This window comes from Coenobita brevimanus, chromosome 30 (genome assembly GCF_032717465.1).
Source record: "Coenobita brevimanus isolate Jiangsu-jjx chromosome 30, ASM3271746v2, whole genome shotgun sequence".
NCBI classification, from domain to species: Eukaryota; Metazoa; Arthropoda; class Malacostraca; order Decapoda; family Coenobitidae; genus Coenobita; species Coenobita brevimanus.
Genome location: NC_136983.1, coordinates 29,139,759 through 29,161,719, shown reverse-complemented (window position 1 = coordinate 29,161,719; position 21,961 = coordinate 29,139,759). Strand labels below are relative to the sequence as shown.

Sequence of the window (21,961 nt, the reverse complement as noted above, 5' to 3'; positions counted from 1 at the left end):
ATCTCTATTATTATTATTATTATTACTATATAAAAAATAATAATAATAATAATAATTATTATTATGTGGTAGGTGGGGGTGCTCACCATCCACTCACTCGATGTAATGCTGCTCTCTGGTGTCTGCCCTTTCCTCTCCTCCATCCTTCTTTCCTTCCATCCTCCTCTGTCTTTCTTTCCTTCATTCTTTCCTCATCCTTCTGCCTACGGATGACTTTACACTCCCTCTTCTGTCTTTCTTTCCTTCATTCTTTCCTCTTTCTTCTGCCTGTGGGTAACTCTACAATGAGTGACAAGCCAAATGGTTTCCTGTACCCCCGGAAATAATTTACTACGCTGGGTGGTAACCATATAACCAAATTTTGGCGCCTGGTTGTTTAGAGGGTAATTACGGAGCTCCAATCGGATTGATGCAAGGGGTGGTTGGGGTTTATTGCTCACTTAATGCCACTCAGGGATGAGTGAGGCTGGTCATCTCATCTTAAATGTCAGGACCAGCTTGCCTAGCTCCGGGCTCTTACGCTTCTAATGGGACAACGGAGGATTGGATGATGAATGAATGAATGAATTAATATTATTATTATTATTATTTTTTCTAAATACGATTGCAGTTTGGTGCCCTGCCGTCATTTCTTCACTAATTCACCTTAATTCTGGTATAATTGTTCCGTGGTCAGATATCCTCCAGACACTTTTTTTTTTTTTTTTCCCCTGCCTTTATTGGGTTACCTGGGGTAAGAGGTCCAACCATACAGACAGACACATTTAGAGGAAATCATAAATCCATACAGTTTACCAAATTGTTTGAGTAGGAATCCGTGCAATGATGTGTTTGTGGATACCATTCTGTATCCTGTCATCACTGCAAAACTGCCGGCCCGTTAGCCCCAGAGTTCAAGTCTTACCAGGTGTAACACCTAGGGGAGGTAACTGTGGTAACCTGGATGATACTGTGGCCTTGTATCCCAGGATATCGGGTGTAAAACCTGCTGCAGGCTCAAAGGCCTAAAATACGGAGATGAGCACCTCAGCTAAGCATCCTCACCTTTACCTTACCTTTACCATACATCCTGTATACCTTAGGAGTGTGAGTGTTTAACTAGTAACTTCTTATCCTTAATCGTAAAGTCATATATTCTTATTTCATTTGAATATTGATAATATCTGAAGTGAGAATACCTGGGACAAAGAGAAATAAAACACTTGCATTCGAGTTTTGGGTGACAGAATCAATAGAAATCTGTACTACGGTGAAGGGAACATATCTTCCACAGGAGTATCCACTAATGTTTAATAATATTCAGCTTAATCCTGCATCATCCTTGAACATGCTTGGGGTTTCATTCACTCGGGACTTATCTAGCTTGTAAAATCAGATTCCAAGATATTAGGTGTGCTAAACCGTCTCCGTTCCTTTTTTACCCCTGCACAGTTGTTGACTTTATACACGGGTTTTATTCGCCCCTGTCTGGAGTACAACTGCCATGTGTGGGAAGGTTCCCTGCATACAGTTCTTTTCAATAGGGTGGAGTCAAAGGCTTTATCTTCTCATTAACTCTCCTTCTCTTACTGGCTCCCTTCAACCTGTCTCTTTGCTGCACTGTTGCATCTTTATTCTTTTCTATCGCTACATCAATGGTCACTGCTCCTCTGAAATGTCTACTTGCATCCATCCACCTCTACGACGGGCGCGTAGCACTCGTACACCAACAAACTCTCATCCCATTTCTTTCCAACTCTGTAATGCAAGAGTTAACCGTTACTCCCAGCTCTTCATTTATGCAAAAGGTCAGCTCTGGAACTGCCTCCCTCTGTCTGTATTTCCTGCTAGCTATTATCTCCAGTTTTTCAAATGCAGTGTGTCCAGGAATCTTGAAGTGATCAGATCTTGAATTTGGCTTTCTCTTGTATTTTGTTCTTCTCTTGGAAGGAACAGTTTGTGGGCTCCTGGCCTTTGGTTTCTTCTTCTTCCTAGCATATATATATATATATATATATATATATATATATATATATATATATATATATATATATGGAGATGCAGTGGTAAAGTGTGCGTTTTCGTACACCGAAGAACGAGGGTTCGTGCCCCGCCAGGGTAATAAACTTTGGGAGCCTTCTTCAGGCTACTTACAGCATTGGTGGACACAAGGGGTGCTGTGATTTAACCAGTGTCGCATATAATAAAGTATGCTTGCACCCAGTCGGCTTGCGCGGGCCGATTACACTTGGTTCACGGACTACTCACACATCCAAAGCCACTCCAAAACTACAGTTACACTTACAGTATAAGCACTTCTCACCCTACATACAATCTCTACTAGACAGCCTAAGCCACTTGGTACAGATACATTGGCTATATCGTCTCCACTTCGGTCGGGATAGGCCGGTCCTGCAGTGGACGCTCAAACGGCTGATGAGATGAGATGATATATAAATATATATATATATATATATATATATATATATATATATATATATATATATATATATATATATATATATATATATATATATATATATATAAAGAATGGATGTAGCTGAAACAGTTGATAGGATAAGATTGAATGATGGAAGGAAGCAGAAAAAAAATTTAGAATAATCCAGTCCAACCCTTCAAGTATGATGTTGTGTTACGATGGAATTATTGTTACTGGCCTTTTCAACCTAGGGAAGATCTTCTTTTTGTCCTGAAAATTAAAAGAGCCTATCAGTTAATCTCGCGAACAATGCCATCGACATTTATCATTTTTGCTTTTGCGTTGTTTGGCACTGAGGAAACTTTTTTTTTTGTGTTAAGCTTTACAAGGAATATTACTTGATACCATATACTTTGCTACTAATTTTGCTGATATGACTTACGATCTTTTGAACATAAACTCGAAGGACAGTAAAGGCTCGATCATTTTAGCCGGGCAATTCCATACTTTTCTTTTTAGTAGAAATATGTACAAACAAAAAGAAACAGTCATAGATCTAATGGTATTTTCGAAGCTGTTTGTTACAGAGAAGATTCCGACATGGCATCTAATTCTGTAAACTGAATGTGAGAACAGCAAAACAAAAAGACTTCCCCAATTTTATAAAGAGAAAGTGTCATAGAGGATTCTTAAGAAAGATTGAATGTAAAACTGTATTCATCGTCATTATCATTATCATCATCATCCCGTCTCTTTTCCCCACCTGGAAGTTGGCGAGGTCGCGTACAGATAATCAGAAAAAGCAAAGAGTATGCTAGTGGGAGAATTAATCAACAACATGCCCGGTGAAATTGGCCACACACCCATTATAATCACCATTCAGACCCGAAATCCTGACTCCATAGGCAGGTACACAATTGCCCACACGTAGCCTCATATTCTCCTGTTAGACAGAATCAATTCAGCGAAGGCCAAGTTAAAAAAGAGGTGCCTAATCTTTGTCATATATTCTTCCTGCTCTGCACAAAATTTCTCCATCCAGCTCGATCCCTTGTTTGTTCCCTAGCCTCGTCAGGGTCTATACTCCTCTTTCTTACACGTTTACTATATCTGTCTGCCTTCTGCTAGGCCTCCCACGCCTCCTCCCCCTTTGAAATTCTCTCAGATATACCCTTTTCACAATCCTACGTCAGTCCATTCTTGCTATATGATCATGCCATCTAGGTACACTCTCTTCAGATCTGTTGTCCACAGGCTTCCTTACTTCACAGCTTTCATCCTTAACATTATTTCTTATCCTGTCCACTCTCCACACTCCACACACATCTCTTTAGAATCCCATCTTCACCGCTGTAACTCCTGATTTTTCGTTTTCATTCCATATCAGAGTCTCACACCTACAAGTTAGAAGGTACTGATACTCATACCTCTTGCAGCTGCCACGCTCAGATCGCGTTTTGGTATTGAGACCTTCATAACACCGGGCAATTTCCTTCCCTGTGCTACAATACAGTTTATTCTACTCAAGCTATACTTTGTATGAGAAAAGTGAAGTTAACTGCGTAATGATACACTGTTGGGTAAAGGGAATAGAATTAATCATATTTTTGTTCTAAGTTATGACCGCAGTTAGCTGGGACACTGAAGCTAGATACTTATGAAAGCAACCTATATATGCTGTTTTACTACTATAGCACGTTACCCTGCATTATCAGACATATCAGTATTTAAAAATCAGGAAAAATGATTTTAAAAAAAAGGAACTGAAGATGAACCTCCTTAGCTGAGGGATGGATAGAAACTTGAACCCTGAGGAACTTCAGTACAGTTTTCTTTCATAAAGGAGTGTACTTTATAATCGTAGTCTTCTCTTCAGTGAGCCTTTTCTTCTCAGCAGCATCTCTTTAGAATTTGCTGTCCATGATTACCATAATTGTCGACAGGATAATGTGTGTGTGTGTGTGTGTGTGTGTGTGTGTGTGTGTGTGTGTGTGTGTGTGTGTGTGTGTGTGTGTGTGTGTGTGTGTGTGTGAGAGAGAGAGAGAGAGAGAGAGAGAGAGAGAGAGATTGTGTATAACTGTATCTTTCACACACACACACACACACACACACACACACACACACACACACACACACACACACACACACACACACACACACACACACACACACACACACACACACATTATGAAATTCTGTTAGATTTTTGGCCTTTCTTTCCCTGTTTTACCCCCATTCAGTGATACATGCAGCACAGATACTTAAAATCTCAGTTTGTGGAGGGGATGAATACTGCCCATGTGTAATACTCCCAGTGTTTCATAAAGAGCAACGTAAAGGGAGAGAGTAGGAAGCTGAAGTACCCTTTGCTGATGATGACCCAAGGATGAAATTACCTCATAACCCAGAAGCCCAATATATTCTGAGACACGGCGGGGATGGGGGAGAAAATATCTGTAATTTATTTTTCATTATATTTATATACCGAAAGAGACATCAGCAGCCTTGAAGTGAGCCTCAGCATCCCATGTGAATATAAAAATTTGAGTTAAAATAATGAAAGTTGATATAATAAGATAATGATACTATATATTTTACATCAGTTCAAAATGTTTTGCTGTTTGTAGGTGAAAAAAAACAAAAAAACTACTGATCAGAAGACTTTAAGTGGGATAGAAGGTGGATGTGGTTTAGTGACAGAGCATGAAACTGGTATTCTGAAAACATAACATTCTGACGAGATACAGAATTATTAGTTTGCATCCGAAAATTATCTATATCAAGACTTTTAACTGTACTGTATATTCTCCCCCCATTCCTGATATTACCACTGTTTCATTTTCAAGGTATATCTTTGTCAGTAAGGCATCCAGAGTAAATATTAATATGTTTGTGTGCATGTTGACTACTGAACCCCTGTGACGAATTGCCAGGTCTGATAACTGATAGTGCTGCACTGAAAGAAATGCCACCTACTCTTTCAGTCTCATCAGGCTGTGTGACAGTCCGATAATTTGTAATGATAATTTGTACATTTGGTGGTGAAATGTCACACCATTCAGCAGTATAGTGATTTCCAGTTCTCAGACTTCTTTTTCCTCTCTTTATAGGGTACGGTATGTTTCATTACATTCTGGTCACCGTAATGGGTTTATTTGCTGCAAGTGATACCCTCGAGATCGTGTGTGTGGCCATCCTGATGCCGGCAGCAGAATGTGACCTTCATATGACTTCAGAAGACAAGGGATGGCTTTCTTCTGTGGGCCTCATTGGTAAGGATATACTTGGAATATTCGTTTTTAGTCACTGGGTAAACTTCATTCACGTACCGTCTAACATATTTCCATGCTTTTTTTTTTTTTTTTTTTTTACTTGGGCGTTTGTGTGCTTGTATGCGCCAATGCAAGATCGTGCAATGAGAGTGAGAGAAGAGTTCATGACAAATGTGGAAGCGTGCATGGAAAAGTTTGAAAGGAATGAGAGTGTTTTTTATTGGAGATATGAATGGAAACGTAGGGAATGTGAAGGTGGATGGAGTAGTTGGTGAGTGGGGTGTGCCTACAGAGATGGATGACAATGGCACTGCTTTAATGGATATTGTGCCGGGAGGGAGTTGGTGTTGGCCAATTCCCTCCTCAGGCACAAAATGATCCATAGGTATACGTGCCTAGTGATGAGAAGGGTGGGTGGTGAACTGAATGAACGGAAGGCAATGATTGATTATGTGTGTGTGGATGAAAAGACGAGAAGATTTATAACGGATGCAAGAGTATATACTGCAGAGGCTGGGGGAGTGGACTTAAGAATCAAGGTCCAAAGGAAATGGAGAAATAGAAGATGGGAAGGACAGGAGAAAGTAGTTCATGCAAGGAGAGTGAAAGGGTTGCAAGAGAATGGAAAAAAGGCAGAATAAAAGAGGGAAGTCGAGGAGCGATTGGGTAAATATGGACTGCAGCAGATAGGGGACGTGGTAGGTGTGTGCAATATATTCACAGAAGAAATCTGTGCAGCATGTGAGGTGGTGTGTGGGTTGAAGAGAAGACGAAAGCGGGTGCAGCAAACAGCATGGTGGAATGAAGAGGTGAGAGAGGCTGTGGCACAAAAGTAGAAAGCATATAATGAGTAAATGAGAAACAGGGCCGTGGAAGAAGTTGAGAGACGGAAGAGGGAGATATATTATATGTAGAGAGGAAGAGAGGGTGAAAAGATTAGTAAGAAAGAGTAAGAAGAGAGTGGATGAGGAATTTGGGAGGAATTTGAGTGTAAAGTAGAGGGAATGTAAGAAAATGTTCTGGAAGGAGGTAAAGAATTAGACAGGGTGCCAAAGAAGTTAGTTGGGGAGTGAAAGATAAAAATAGTAGATAATTAATAGACAAGGGAGAAAAAGTGAAGAGATGGAGAGAACACTTTAAAAAAGTGTTGAACATAGAGATTGAAAGTAATGCAAATGTATGTGGCTGGGGAATGGCTGGGAGATGGAGGGATGTGAGAAGAGAGTAAAGAAATCAGTAGGATGGAAGTTTTGGAAGCAAAGAAGAAAGTTAATATGGGGAAAGCCCTAAGAATTGATCGAATAGTGGTGAAATGCTGAAGCATGGGGGAGCAATAGTACTAGAATGGATATGGAAGATGTGCAGATTGGCCTGGGAGGAAGGGAGAGTCCCGGAGGATTGTAAGTCAGGTATAATTTTTCCCCTATACATAGGAAAAGGGGAAAAAGAAGTATATGGTAATCATAGGGGCACTTGTCTACTTAGTGTAATAGGAAACGTATATGGTAGGACATTTATTGACAGAGTTAGGGAAATAACAGGGGAATTAGTAGGAGAAGAACAGGAAGGTTATAGGAAGGGAAGAGGTCGTCTAGAGCATATATTCATTCTTAGATCTTTAGTGAAAAAGTTTCTCGGGAAGGGAAAGAAGTTGTATCCAGCCTTCATGGAGATGGAGAAAGCATAATGACAGGGTGGATAAACAAGGATTGTGGAAAGTCGGAAGAATATAATTATGGAGTAGATGGGAAGTTGTTGAATGCCGTGAAGAGTACGAGTATGTATGAGGGTGCTAAGGCTCCATTACATGTGGATAGTGAACTGTGATTTCCTCAACTTGAAGGTAGGATTGAAATAAGGATGTGTCATATCTCCATGACTATTCAATCTGTATATGGATGGCGTAATAAAAGAGATACAAGGTAGTACAGTGGATGTTGGAGTGGCCGTAGTGAGAGAGGGCAGTGTTTGGAAACTCCCTGTACTGTTGTTTGCAGATAATACTGTGTTGATAAGTGATGATAAAGGGGAGCTGCAAGGCTTGGTTGATGGGTCTGGAATAGTGTGTAAGAAACGGAATCTAAAGGTGAATGTAGGGAAGAGAAAAGTTGTGGTCTTTGAAAGAAGTGAAGTCAGTGAATGTAGAATGAGGTAGGATGTGGAAGAAATGGAAAATATGAGTGCGTTTAAGTACTTGAGTATTGTGATGAGTAAGGATGGAACTTTAGAGGGTAAAATGCTTGAAAGGGTACAACAAGGAAGAAAGGTTGCTGGTTCCTTGAAATCAGTGATACAAAATAGGGAAGTGAGCATGGAAGTGAAAAAGTTACTACATGACAATATTGTGATACTAACTCTAACGTATGGAAGTGAAGCTTGGACCGTGTTAAAGGGACAGAAGTCAAGAGTCAGAACAGTGAAAATGAGTTACTTGGGAGGAGCATGTGGAGTCACATGCAGAGACAGACTGACAAATGAGGAAGTGAAGGAGCATTGCGGTGAGGATATGGATGTGACAGGAAGCGTTAGGAGAAACACACTGAGGTAGTTTGGCTTTGTGGAGAGGATAGAGAGTGAGAGACTGACGAGGAGATAGTATGTGAGTGAGGTGGATAGGGAGAGAGGGAAGGGGAGGCCAAAGAAGAGATGGAGGGATGGAGTGGAGAGGTACATGAGAGAAGGGAGTGCAAGCTGGGAGCAGGGCAGTGAAATGGCGGGGGACGGGACGACATGGAGGCTATTTATTTATGACCACCCCTTACGTGATTAAGGCGTCTGGCAATAGATAGATAGATAGACGTGTCCGACTCTGGGCAAAGGCTTCAGGGCCTATTTCTAAGTCCCATAGTCCTCCTTGGGGCCCAGTAGTCCTCCTACATCTCCACATGTCACCACTTTGGTGCTAACACCCACCATCCATATTGAATACATGCTAGGGCTGCCTCATACAGGACTGGTGTACTGGTATTAGCGGGGGTACTTTTATGACATGTCGGCAGGTCATCTGGTAAATCAGAAAAGTCTGATTTTGAAGGAATTTAAATCCTTAAACTGTTCCCTGCCCCAGCCGGGATTCAAACCTGGGTCCTTTAGGACTGGAGGCCACATCTCTACCGATTCTGCCACCGCCTAGATCTGTAAAAGTAACAGAAATTTATCAAGCGATGTATCATCCACTACTGTAGTAAACACTGTGCTCTTGCATTTATTTTATATTTTAGCTTCAACAGTGTGTACAATATGGTGTTCTGTGATCAGTGAATTGGATTCATTTTGAATATTGCGTTGTGGTGTGTGTGTGTGTGTGTGTGTGTGTGTGTGTGTGTGTGTGTGTGTGTGTGTGTGTGTGTGTGTGTGTGTGTGTGTGTGTGTGTGTGTGTGTGTGTGTGTGTGTGTGTGTGTGTGTGTGTGTGCAATTAATAAAAAGTGAGGTTTTAAGTATGAACATTCAAGCAATGTGGAATGTAAGGGGTGCAAATGTTAAGGTGAGAGAGAGAGATTGTCAAGGTGCTTGAGGGTGTGGAAGTGGATGTATGTGGATTAACTGAAACTAAAAGGCGAGGTGAGAGTGTGAGAGAATGGGAGTATGGATGGGGTATATGTGCAGGAGTAGGTGAGAATGAGAGCAAATGAAGGAGTGTGTATTATTGTGAGTAACAGATGGAAGGAGAATATAAGAAAGTATGTATCAGCTGGCTCAAGGATTGTTTGGATAAGACTGAAGACTGGACTACAAATGTGGGCGATTGTGTGCGTGTATGCGCCAACGCAAGATCATGCATGAAGAGTGAGAGAAGAGTTCTGGACAAACGTGGAAGTGTGCATGGAAAAGTTTAAAAGGAATGAGAGAGTGTTTTTTATTCGTGATATAAATGGTAAAGTAGGGAATGTGAAGGTGGATGAAGTAGTTGGTGAATGGGGTGTGCCTGTTACATGAGAATGGCCGTGCTTTAGTGGACATTTGTGCCAAGAGGGGGTTGGTGATAGCCAATACCCTCTTCAGGCAGAAAATGATCCATAGGTATACATGGCGAGTGATAAGAAGGGTGGATTGTGAACTGAATGAAAGGAAGGCAATGATTGATTATGTGTGTGTGGATGAAAGGATGCGAAGATATGTAATGGATGCAAGAGCATATAGAGGTTGGGGGAGTGGACTTTCTGACCACCACTTGGTGGCGGTCAGAATCAAGTTCCAAATAAAATGGAGAAATGGAAGAAGGGAAAGACGGGAGGAAGGAGTATATGCAAGGAGAGTGGAAAGGTTACAAAAGGATGAGAAAAAGGCAGAATATAAGAGAGAAGTGGAGGATCGATTGGGTAAATACTATATGAATTGGAGCAGATGGGGGACGTGGAAGGTGTGTGCAGGATATTCACAGAAGAAATATGTGCAGCATGTGAATGGGTGTGTGAGGTGAAGAGAAGACGAAAGGGGCTTCAAGGAACAGCATGGTGGAATGAAGAGGTGAGGCAGTCTATGGCACAAAAGAAAAAACACATAATGAATGGTTGAGAAATAGGGGCGTGGAAGACGTTGAGAGACAGAAGAGAGAGTTATATGTAGTGAGGAAGAGAGAGGTGAAAAGATTAGTAAGAGAGAGTAAGAAGAGAATGGATGAGGAATTTGGATGGAATTTGAGTGTCAAGTGGAGGGAATGTAAGAAAATGATCTGTAAAGATGTAAAGAGAGTCAGACAAGGTGGCATTGAAGTTAGTAGGGGAGTGAAAGATAAGAATGGAAGATTACTAGTTGAGAAGGGAAAAAAAGTGAGCAGGTGGAGAGAAACTTTAATCAATTGTTGAACATAGAGAATGAAAGTAATATGAGTATAAATGGTTGGAGAATGGCTGGGAGAAGGAGGGAGTTGAGACGACAGGAAGAAATCAGTAGGATGGAGGTTGTGGAAACAATGAAGAAAGTCAAAATGGGGAAAGCTCCAGGAATTGATGGCATGTGTTGTGAAATGCTGAAGCATGGGGGAGAGATAGTAGTAAAATGGATATGGAAGATGTGCAGGCTGGCCTGGGATGCAGGTAGAGTCCCGAAGAATTGTAGGTCAGATATAATTATTCCCTTGTACAAAGAGGAAGGGGAAAAAGAAGTGTGTGGTAATCATAGGGGCATTTGTCTTCTTAGTGTAATAGGAAAAGTATACGGTAGGATACTTACTGACAGAGTTAGGGAAAGAACAGAGGAATTAGTTGGAAAAGAACATGGAGGCTTTAGGAAATGAAGAGGTTGTGTAGATCAGATATTTATTCTTAGATCTTTAGTAGAAAAGTTTCTATAGAAGGGAAAGAATTTGTATGCGGCCTTCGTGGATTTGGAGAAAGCATATGACAGGGTGGATAGACAAGAATTGTAGAATGTAGTACGAATATAATTATGGAGTAGATGGGCAGTTGTTGAATGTTGTGAAGAGCATGCATGAGGATGCTAAGGCTGCAGTGCGTGTTGACAGTGAACTGAGTGAGTTTTTCTGTTTGAAGGTTGGGTTGAAACAGGGATGTGTCATGTCTCCATGGTTGTTCAATCTGTACATGGATGAGGTTATAAAAGAGATACAAGGTAGGGCAGTGGTTGCTGGAGTGGCCCTAATGATAGAGGGCAATTTTTGGAAACTCTCTGTACTGTTGTTTGCAGATGATACTGTGTTGCTAAATGAAGGCGAAAGGGAGCTGCAAGGCTTGGTGGATGAATTTGGGAGAATGTGTATGAAACGGAATATAAAGGTGAATGTAGGGAAGAGTAAAGTTATGGTCTCGAAAGAGGTGAAGTCAGTGAATGTATAATGAGGTTGGATAATGAGGAAATGGAAAATGTGAGTGTGTTTAAGTACTTGGATAATGTGATGAGTAAGGATGGAAGTTTGGAGGGTGAAGTGCTTGAAAGGGTACAACAAGGAAGAAAGGTTGCTGGTTCCTTGAAGGCAGTGATAAGAAACAGGGAAGTGAGCATGGAAGTGAAAAAGTTATTACATGACAATTTTTTGATACCAATTCTAACGTATGGAAGTGAAGCTTGGACGTTGTTGAAGGGACACAAGTCAAGAGTGTGAGCAGTGAAAATGAGTTATTTGAGAGGAGTCTGTGGAGTCACATGGAGAGATAAACTGACAAATGAGGATGTGAAGGAGCGTTGCGGTGTGGATGTGGATGTGATAGGAAGCGTTAGGAGAAACACACTGAGGTCGTTTGGCCATGTGGAGAGGATAGAAAGTGAGAGTCTGACGAGAAGGGTGTATGTGAGTGAGGTGTAGGGGTAGAGAGGGAGGGGAGGGCCAACGATGAGATGGAGGGATGGAGTGGAGAGGTACATGAGAGAGGGGGGGTGGGTGAATTGGGAGCAGGGCAGTGAAATGGCGGGGGACAGGGTGACTTGGAAGCGAGTTTTTTGTGGCCATCCCGTATAAGGGATTAAGGCGTCTGGGTATAGATAGCTAGATAGATAGATTAAAGCACTGAAAATACTCCCAGTGTTAAAATTGAATATAGTGTGATCCAGTAAACTGATTGTTGAATCAGTCAACTAAAACAGATAAGAAGGTAATGACGTCATAAGTAGGTCTGCAAAACTGAAAACAAAATAGAACATCATAAAATAATGCAAATAGTAAAATGTCCCCTCGATTGTGTAACTCCGATCAAAGATTAACATTTCCGCTTGTACTTCCTCACCTTTATGTCTCACTTTCACCTGTCACTGAAAATTCTGTTGTCTGGACAGCAGTGTTTTTGTACCAATTCGTCCGACATTTAATCCTTGTATTTGGTTTGTAAAACTCGGAAAAATATGTTTTATTTGTATTTACATGTTTGTTTGTTTTTATTCCTGTCCTTGTGTTTATTGCATCAGCAAGGAGAAAATTATTGGATGGAACTGTACCAATATGTCAACGATTGACGGCCATCAGAGGAACAGGTGATTATTTTTAGCCGAAGAAAGCCATAGATCCCAGATTAAGAACAAGTTCAGTTCAGCCAGTTTGATTCCGATTTTTGAGCAGACTTAGTGGATGGGTTGAGGGACAAAAAATGGTAAAGTGGTTTACTATTGAGAACGGTCTGAGTTAAAGGTCACGGGGACATGCCAAAATTTCGGCCCTTCAACTGAAATAGTTTTGATCTGATCTGAGTACAATTTCCATTTTGCAAGCAATAGGTCAGAGGTCATGGTCATGGGGTAAGGTCAACATAAACACTTTTATTACAGTTCGGGCTTATCTTAGTGGCTGGGTTGAGTGTCAGTTCAGGATGAAGAAATTCGTGTTTCAGAGCAAGATCAAAGATTTGGCTCGATTGTAATGCACAGGTGTTAGACTCTCTAAATGCCTCTTCTAACTGGGAAGTGCTTAGCATCATAGTTCATGGGACCGTATTTTGGTCTTTTTACTTCAAGTTATTTTAAGATTTTGTTTTTTGTTCTTGAAGCACTTCCGTATTACTCGAAGATGACAGGCTTCCTACAAATGTAGTATGTTGTACGCTTAATTTTATATATATGTGAAATATATTACATACGGTACGACTCTTTCTCCCTGAACACATTATACATCACTATTAGCTGGGATGGTAAGAACATCAGTGGTTGTAGATGTTTTTTTGGTTGTTGTAGGGTTATGGTGTGTGTGTGTGTGTGTGTGTGTGTGTGTGTGTGTGTGTGTGTGTGTGTGCTTAAGGGAAAGTTGGCGTGTGAGCTCAGAAGTTAATAATATTGTGCTACATCTATGATGAAAGGGTATATATGCGACTGACTATAATAAGAAGGATTTCGTGAACTTGTAATGGTAATGGTTCTGTATTCCAGGTATGCTGTTCGGGGCTTTCATCTTGGGCTGCTTGGGTGACATCTACGGCCGGCGTTCAATAATGATCATAACGCTGCTGATCAATGGGCTAGCTGGGCTGGCATCATCACTCGTCCAGTCGTATGGATTACTTCTTGCCTTTCGCTTCATATGTGGATTTGGGTGAGTGGAATTCACCGATTATCTGTTATGTTTGATTCGGTCGTCAACCATCTGCTCACTCACTGTCATGTCTCCTGATGGCTCCAATGAGTGACAAACTAAATAATTTTCTGAAGTCCAGGTAACCATTTACTACGCTGAACGTCAACAAACTTACCAGTCCCTGAGATACAGGAGAAAATTTTGCTCCATAATCCCTTCATGCTCTAGGGCTAAAAGGGAAGCGACTGTGTGAGCTGGGACCTCCTCCCCCCTCCCCCCAGCAATATCCTCTCTAACCCTAAGAAATCGCTTAGAAAGCATCTAAGCTGGGTGTTGTGCCTCTTCAGGGGCCCCCAGAATCGTGGCCCAGGAATCACATTGGCACAGCATCTGAACTTTGACTCTGGCTTGTAACTGTGACCCCTTATCCAATACACCAAAGCTGAAATCACTTCTTCCTATCTCCATACACAGTATATTAGCAAAGTGTGACTGACATTGAATCAAACATCATGAGTTAGTGCCGCACCCCTTACTTTGATTTAGACCCGTGACCACGACCGTTGATCGATCTGCACGAAAATGAATAATCAGACTTACACATAATATATGTGCTGATTTTTTTTTTGTCTCTAAACTGGAGTAAGCATTCATGAGATACAAAACTATTCACAGAAATAAATTCAAACACCATCTTCCTTGCGTTTCACGAAAAACATCCGACCATATCTTTTTTCCCATAAACCAGTAGGAGCAAGGGGATGTGACTCATTGAAGCGTGACCTTGAATCATTGAGCCCATGGGCGAATATATTCCGTGCTCCCACAAAGCCCAATCGCTGGTGAGCAACATGTGTTTGAGGACGTGTTCCTCTTGCTTGTTGCATTTTCATTTTGTGCTGCAATGACCAAGCGAATCGAACAATGTTATTGCATCAAATTTTGTCAGAAACTTGGTGACACACAGTCTGAAACCATCATGAAGTTTCGACAGGCTTTTGGCGATGAAGCTTTGGGTGGTTCAGAGCAAGGTGAGGCTTATGTTGACAGTGTGTTTTTTCCAGCTACCAGGGTGTTGTTCATTACTAGTACGCACCAAAAGGTTAAACAATCAAGAAAACGTAGAACATGGAAGTTCTTCGTCATCTACAGAATGCAGTACATTGAAAGAGACGAGAATTGTGGGAGACAGAGGACTGGCAGGTTCACCAAGACAATGCTTCAGCCCACTTATCCCATCTCATCCAGGATTTTTTGGTCAAACACATGATTACACAGGTCCAGTAGGCTCCGTACTCTCCTGCGAGTAATGGCTGTTTCCTAAACTGTAGATGCCACTGAAACGGTCGAGCTTTGGGGACACAGACGAGATACAGACACATGCGATAAAGATCTTGTTGGTGATCCCAAAAACTGACTTTACAGAATGTTTCCAGCAATGGAGGGACCCCAGGGCTAAGTGTGTTGAGTTCCAAGGGACTTACTTGTTCTCAATAAAGTAAGTTTACTGATCCTTCATCTTTCCATTAGCACGAACTGCATAAAACACAGCAACTACTCTAGTTATCATGAGCGCAAGTATTAATGTCATGTGAAGATAAAATTCGCATTCACGACCTTAGCGCAGTTAAGATAATGCTGGCATTAAATCTTGTCCAGAACTAGACATAATACTATATTCCCCAGTCTGGTGGCAGTATGTTCCAAACCTTTATCAAACTGCTTCTCATCACCGTCATCATGACACGTTTCCACTCTTCTGCACTATGGTAAAAAGGCCTCCCAAAATGTGTGAGAAAGTTCTAGAACATGGAAGTAATTGAGTATCCTTACCACGAAAATGACCACACATGTCCTTTCTAAGCACTCAGTTCTGTACTGTAATTCTTGTTTGAACTTAGAGGAAAAGACCTGTCAGAATATATGTAAAAACTCACTAATAGTGGTACCTGGTGTTGGCCGGATGAAAAACTAAGACTGCACATATCGACGTTGCCTAGGACCCGGGGTAGCCACCCATCTGTGGGAGACGACCCCCGGGGTCCCATTTTACCCATTAGACCTATGCTCCTCCTTAGACCCATTTCCCAAGGGATACATTCTCCATGGACCTAGTTCCCATGGTACTGTTTTCCCATTCCCAACCCACCCACCCACAAATCCTGCCCACTTTGTCCACCCACCCATAGTGCCCTACCCTGTTCACCTACCCGACCCACTGTAGCTAATACTGATATGGTTGTAAAAGGTAAAAATTTTACGGTCATTTGCCATCATGTTTCCGCCATGTTGAATTAAGTAGTTCTAATTAATATAAATTTTGGCCGTCATGGGCGCCACTATTGCAACTGTAGACAGCATCAATAACGTCCCCGTAAAAGGATACCCTTGTTAGACGTTTGGAATCATCTTAGTTTTCCCGAAATTTCCATAGCAGACAAATATCCAATGGCAAAATTTCAATAATAAATGAGATGTATTTTGATATATGCATTGCATACATACGACTGGGTAAATATTATACTTGTTCTCTATGATTATATCCCTATCCATCGATCTATATTTCTATATCTGTTTATCCATCAGTAAATCTACCTACGTGACCATCGATTAAGCTGTCTGGCTGGCTCTTCACATTTTTTGATATATATATATATATATATATATATATATATATATATATAATCTATCTATCAATCTATATATATATATATATATATATATATATATATATCTATCTATCTATCTATCTATCTATATAATCTATCTATCTATCTATCTATATATACATATATAGACAGATAGATAGATAGATAAATTAAAGATAGATAGATTGACAGATAGCTATATAGATAGAAAGATAGACACACACACACACACACACACACACACACACACACACACACACACACCGCTCGCTGGCTCAGTGGTAACACTCTCGTTTAGCATCTGCTAAGACGGGGGTTCGCGCCTTGCTCGGGATGTGAAAAGTTCCACTGACGAAGCGGGTGGTCACTGTCCTCCTTGAGCATGAAGATGGGTGTGTACAGCCGCGCACACAATTTCACAGTACAGTCAGCGTTGCAAATCCTGTGGGTGACCCGGGTTCAGAGTTTCACAGTATCGAACGTGCGGGAGAGGGAGGGAGTAGAGACCTGGCTGGCGTGTGAGGCGGGTAGAAGGCATACAGGGGAAGGGGAAATGGGGGAGGGGGAAGGGTGGAAAGACAAGAGGGATGAAAGGAGGTTAGTGAGTGAAGTAATACAAGGCAATGTTCTATTAATAGTATAATCAGAGAGAGAGAGAGAGAGAGAGAGAGAAAGAGAGAGAGAGAGAGAGAGAGAGAGAGAGAGAGAGAGAGAGAGAGAGAGAGAGAGAGAGAGAGAAAGAGAGAGAGAGAATAAACATATCAGTATATAGAAAAATCTCCATAGGATCTATGACAGCACTTTACACTAATATACATAGCTTAATGTAACAGGTCGTTACCATACTATGAACAATTCGTGTTTTGTAGGGAACTGTCAAAGATCAGGTGATTCCGATGGTGCTGCCCTCGAGGGGGTCTGTCAGTTGCCGAGCGGGCGCGTGTGCTTGCATGTTTAGGTTCGTGTGTGTGTGTGTGTGTGTGTGTGTGTGTGTGTGTGTGTGCGAAATATAAGAAAAATGTATCATGATCCCGTTTACAGTCTCTAAATGTCCGCTTATGTCACTAGGTTTTGTTTGTCAGATACAGTGATTCATTTGGTAGGTTACTTATTTAATATGAAATGCTTGGTGCATTTATAGTTATTATTTATATCTGACTTATGACACCGTTCCGCCTACTCATGTTGGAATAGGTGCAGTGCACTGGGAAACAACGGCTAATATATATGAACATATTAGAATCATGATCGAATGCATAATTATAGGACATCATATTTGGGAGAATATGACATGCTTAAATTTCACCTGATATGTGAAGGAGAAAATAACATGCTAAAACTTTACCTGATACTGTATACTGTAATTGGGAGGATATCTTTCAACACTTGTTGCTCAGTATTTCCATGAATCTTTGACCTCTCCAGTTGCAACTATTAAGTATTTAGGATAGCAGTGGTTAGTTAGTAATGAAATTCCAGGAAATAAAAAGAACGGGGGGGAGAGGAGGATGGTGCCTCATCCTTATTACACAAACAGTGATTATGACTGCTATCACATACCCAGCAACACTGAAATATTTATGATTAACATTCACTAGTGTGCAAATGGAATGTTTCTGATAACCGTGATAATTAACCTTTGTAAGGAAACCGTAGGAAAACAAAAACTACTTAATACAAGAGTTTATTATATAGCCAGTCCAACCCCCACCCATTTCAATAACGATGCGCAGTCTCTCTGGCACTGACGTAACAAAACGTCGCACCATCTCTGGTCGGCGTCTGTAGGTCTCCACGATTCAGAGACGTTTGCCATGAGCTCCTGGTTGTTCCTCTCCTGTGCCATATCCCAAGTGTTTGCCATCTGTGCCCAAACGTGTTCAATTACATTCATATCAGCTCTTTTGGTGGGCACTTCCAGGAGATGAAAAGTGGTCCTGTTCGTCAAACCAGCGTCTAACTGTGCGAGCCGTGGACGGGACACCTGTCTTGTAAGAACAGTATGGGCCCAGGTGGAAACGGAAAATCCTTCTCACTAAGGGATGGCAAGAAGGACTCTTCAAGCATCTCGATGTATTTATCTGCTGTGAAGCGCCCCTCAATTTGGAACACGTCACCTGCACCATGCAGCGATATCCAGCCCCACACATTGCAGGTGACGTTGCCAGAGCGAGCTACCTCCATGATGTTACGACGCTCGTATCGGCAAGCATTTTACGAGGTAGTGGATTATTGACGTATGTGCATTTTTCCTGTATATTACGCCTAATATTGTGCATAAACATTCTGTATTCATATATGTATTAGTCCATAAACATACATTAAAAGAAATCCCTTTTCGCCTGAGCAGCAATATAATGTTCATGGGTAAACCGGCAGGCCATCCATAATTACCACCTCGTCCACACTTCACGACCGTTTACCAGGCATGGAACACTTAATGCCGCTAGACCGAAGTTGAACCAACGCTGTCAATATTGACATATTAACTGAATATACCATATGAATATCTGTTACCTCCGTAAAGAAAACTAAGATTTTAGCATGCCACATGATTTGTTATACCTGGAGCTATTTCTCTTCAACTGAGGTATTTGAAATTGTATTTGTTTTGTTTTTTTATGTAATTGTTTTTGCATACGGATTTGTTATCTAAATGTGATGAACTGTTAGGTATCAAGTAATACATATTTCATTACCTAATCCCCAGGGTGGTAATCATTTACAGAACATTAAGGGAATTAATGCACATGATTATGTTCATGTGCAAATTGGACAAACTGGTTAAGTTTAAATATTTCAATACATCGTAACTATTTATTGTTTATAAATCAGGTTAACGTAACATTCAGGTAAGTAAATATCATAAATAACTTACCCAGTTACAGTTGATACATAATTGTGAAAAACCTGCTGTTTACATCTCCATTACTTACTGCAACATAATTACCTGGCTGCAGGTCCTGGTGCATTGTAAAACGTCTCCAGACCCATTCACACTCTGTTTTATGACTGCACGACATCACTGTCCCTGTATCGTATAGCCACATTTATAGTCCTCCACCAAAGTCCTCCACAAGCAATTAGGCTGCAGCTTATTAACTAACAATTAATAAATATACCTTGTGATATTTACTCTCCAGCAATGGCCTTGGCCATGAGAAGAAGAGGAGAATACTTTCTCATTTGTGAATACTGCACGTCCCCAGAACTCAAGGTCTCGCTCAACATGGAGTTGTGCAAATTCCAGCTTCCCGGCTCTGTGAGCATTAGTTAGTTTCTCCTTCTGTGCAGGAATTCCGTTTTGTATACCCCCTCTCGTGCAGCCTGCGCCTTACAGTCATAGCGCTGACATGCAACTGCAGGTTCTGTGCGATAGTCGCGGCGTTAGTGTAAGGGGTCTGCTTCAGCTGCTGCCACAGTCATGCCATCCGGTTCCGCGTTTGTCCTCCGACGCGCTCCTGTTCTCGCCGTTAACAGACCAGTACAGTGGGTCTCATTTCATTCATTAAAGTGCTAAAACAATCGTAAAAGAATGGGTAAAAGTAAACCTGCTACGAAATTAACGCATAATCAAACATTACTTCCATCTACACTTTATTCAAATACAATACACGACCGACAGACAATGATTAAACAATTGGCACTCGTTGGACATAGAAATAATTGGAGACAATTACTAAGTAGGTGTTCGAGAATTGCGAGTATTTGGAAAGACGACTTAATAGCGTCATGAGGGAGTAGTTTGTCGACATCACCTCAACGCACTGGGTTGAGGCTGGTGAGTGTAAATAAGATGTGAGAAGACAGAAGAATGTTTAATCCAAAAGATTTATGACCTACACAAATTATCCTGACTAAACGATGGTTTGCTTCTACAAAACAACGCTTTTTGTACTGCTCCTTCCTACAGCCAAGTCTGTTAATCAGAACACGTCTCACTGTAATCTTACACCTCTACCTACTCTAACAACATGTAACCGCGCTATCTGCCTTCATCCTATATCCTCTTATCTTAATACACCATACTATATCACCCATATCACTCTCTCCTCTCCATCCTCAATATCAACCCCCCCCCCCTCCCGTCTACTAACTCTGCCACCTGCCCCACCAATTTTACCTCGATATTCACACTAGTATAACCAAGTCCTTCAATATATTTAACATACTTGGCAGCGCTACCCACCGCTCCCATCCTCTATACAACCCCCATCCTCTTCCATCAATCTGCTATACTTGCCCGGCTTCCCACTCACCAGCTTCAACCCAGTGCGTTGAGGTGATGTCGACAAACTACTCCCTCATTACGCTATTAAGTCGTCTTTCTAAATACTCACAATTCTCGAACACCTACTTAGTAATTGTCTCCAATTATTTCTATGTCCAACGAGTGCCAATTGTTAATCATTGTCTGTCGGTCGTGTATTGTATTTGAATAAAGTGTAGATGGAAGTAATGTTTGATTATGCGTTAATTTCGTAGCAGGTTTACTTTTACCCATTCTTTTACGATTGTTTTAGCACTTTAATGAATGAAATGAGACCCACTGTACTGGTCTGTTAACGGCGAGAACAGGAGCGCGTCGGAGGACAAACGCGGAACCGGATGGCATGATTGTGGCAGCAGCTGAAGCAGACCCCTCACACTAACGCCGCGACTATCGCACAGAACCTGCAGTTGCATGTCAGCGCTATGACTGTAAGGCGCAGGCTGCACGAGAGGGGGTATACAAAACGGAATTCCTGCACAGAAGGAGAAACTAACTAATGCTCACAGAGCCGGGAAGCTGGAATTTGCACAACTCCATGTTGAGCGAGACCTTGAGTTCTGGGGACGTGCAGTATTCACAAATGAGAAAGTATTCTCCTCTTCTTCTCATGGCCAAGGCCATTGCTGGAGAGTAAATAACACAAGGTATATTTATTAATTGTTAGTTAATAAGCTGCAGCCTAATTGCTTGTGGAGGACTTTGGTGGAGGACTATAAATGTGGCTATACGATACAGGGACAGTGATGTCGTGCAGTCATAAAACAGAGTGTGAATGGGTCTGGAGACGTTTTACAATGCACCAGGACCTGCAGCCAGGTAATTATGTTGCAGTAAGTAATGGAGATGTAAACAGCAGGTTTTTCACAATTATGTATCAACTGTAACTGGGTAAGTTATTTATGATATTTACTTACCTCAATGTTACGTTAACCTGATTTATAAACAATAAATAGTTACGATGTATTGAAATATTTAAACTTAACCAGTTTGTCCAATTTGCACATGAACATAATCATGTGCATTAATTCCCTTAATGTTCTGTAAATGATTACCACCCTGGGGATTAGGTAATGAAATATGTATTACTTGATACCTAACAGTTCATCACATTTAGATAACAAATCCGTATGCAAAACAATTACATAAAAAAACAAAAAAAATACAATTTCAAAAACCTCATTTGAAGAGAAATAGCTAAAGGTATAACAAATCATGTGGCATGCTAAAATCTTAGTTTTCTTTACGGAGGTAACAGATATTCATATGGTATATTCAGTTAATATGTCAATATTGACAGCGTTGGTTCAACTTCGGTCTAGCGGCATTAAGTGTTCCATGCCTGGTAAACGGTCGTGAAGTGTGGACGAGGTGGTAATTATGGATGGCCTGCCGGT

General features: G+C 41.2%; 1 protein-coding gene across 1 annotated transcript in view; it reads left to right on the top strand.

The window, feature by feature from the left end:
- The first annotated feature begins 5,564 nt into the window (after positions 1-5,564).
- LOC145395273 (synaptic vesicle glycoprotein 2B-like) overlaps positions 5,565-21,961 on the top strand; it is a 56,097-nt gene continuing 39,700 nt past the window's right edge. Inside the window, exons 1-2 of the mRNA XM_080268953.1 lie at positions 5,565-5,691; positions 13,502-13,664. Coding sequence (XP_080125079.1) covers positions 5,565-5,691; positions 13,502-13,664 — 290 coding nt within the window. The remainder of the gene's footprint in view (positions 5,692-13,501; positions 13,665-21,961) is intronic.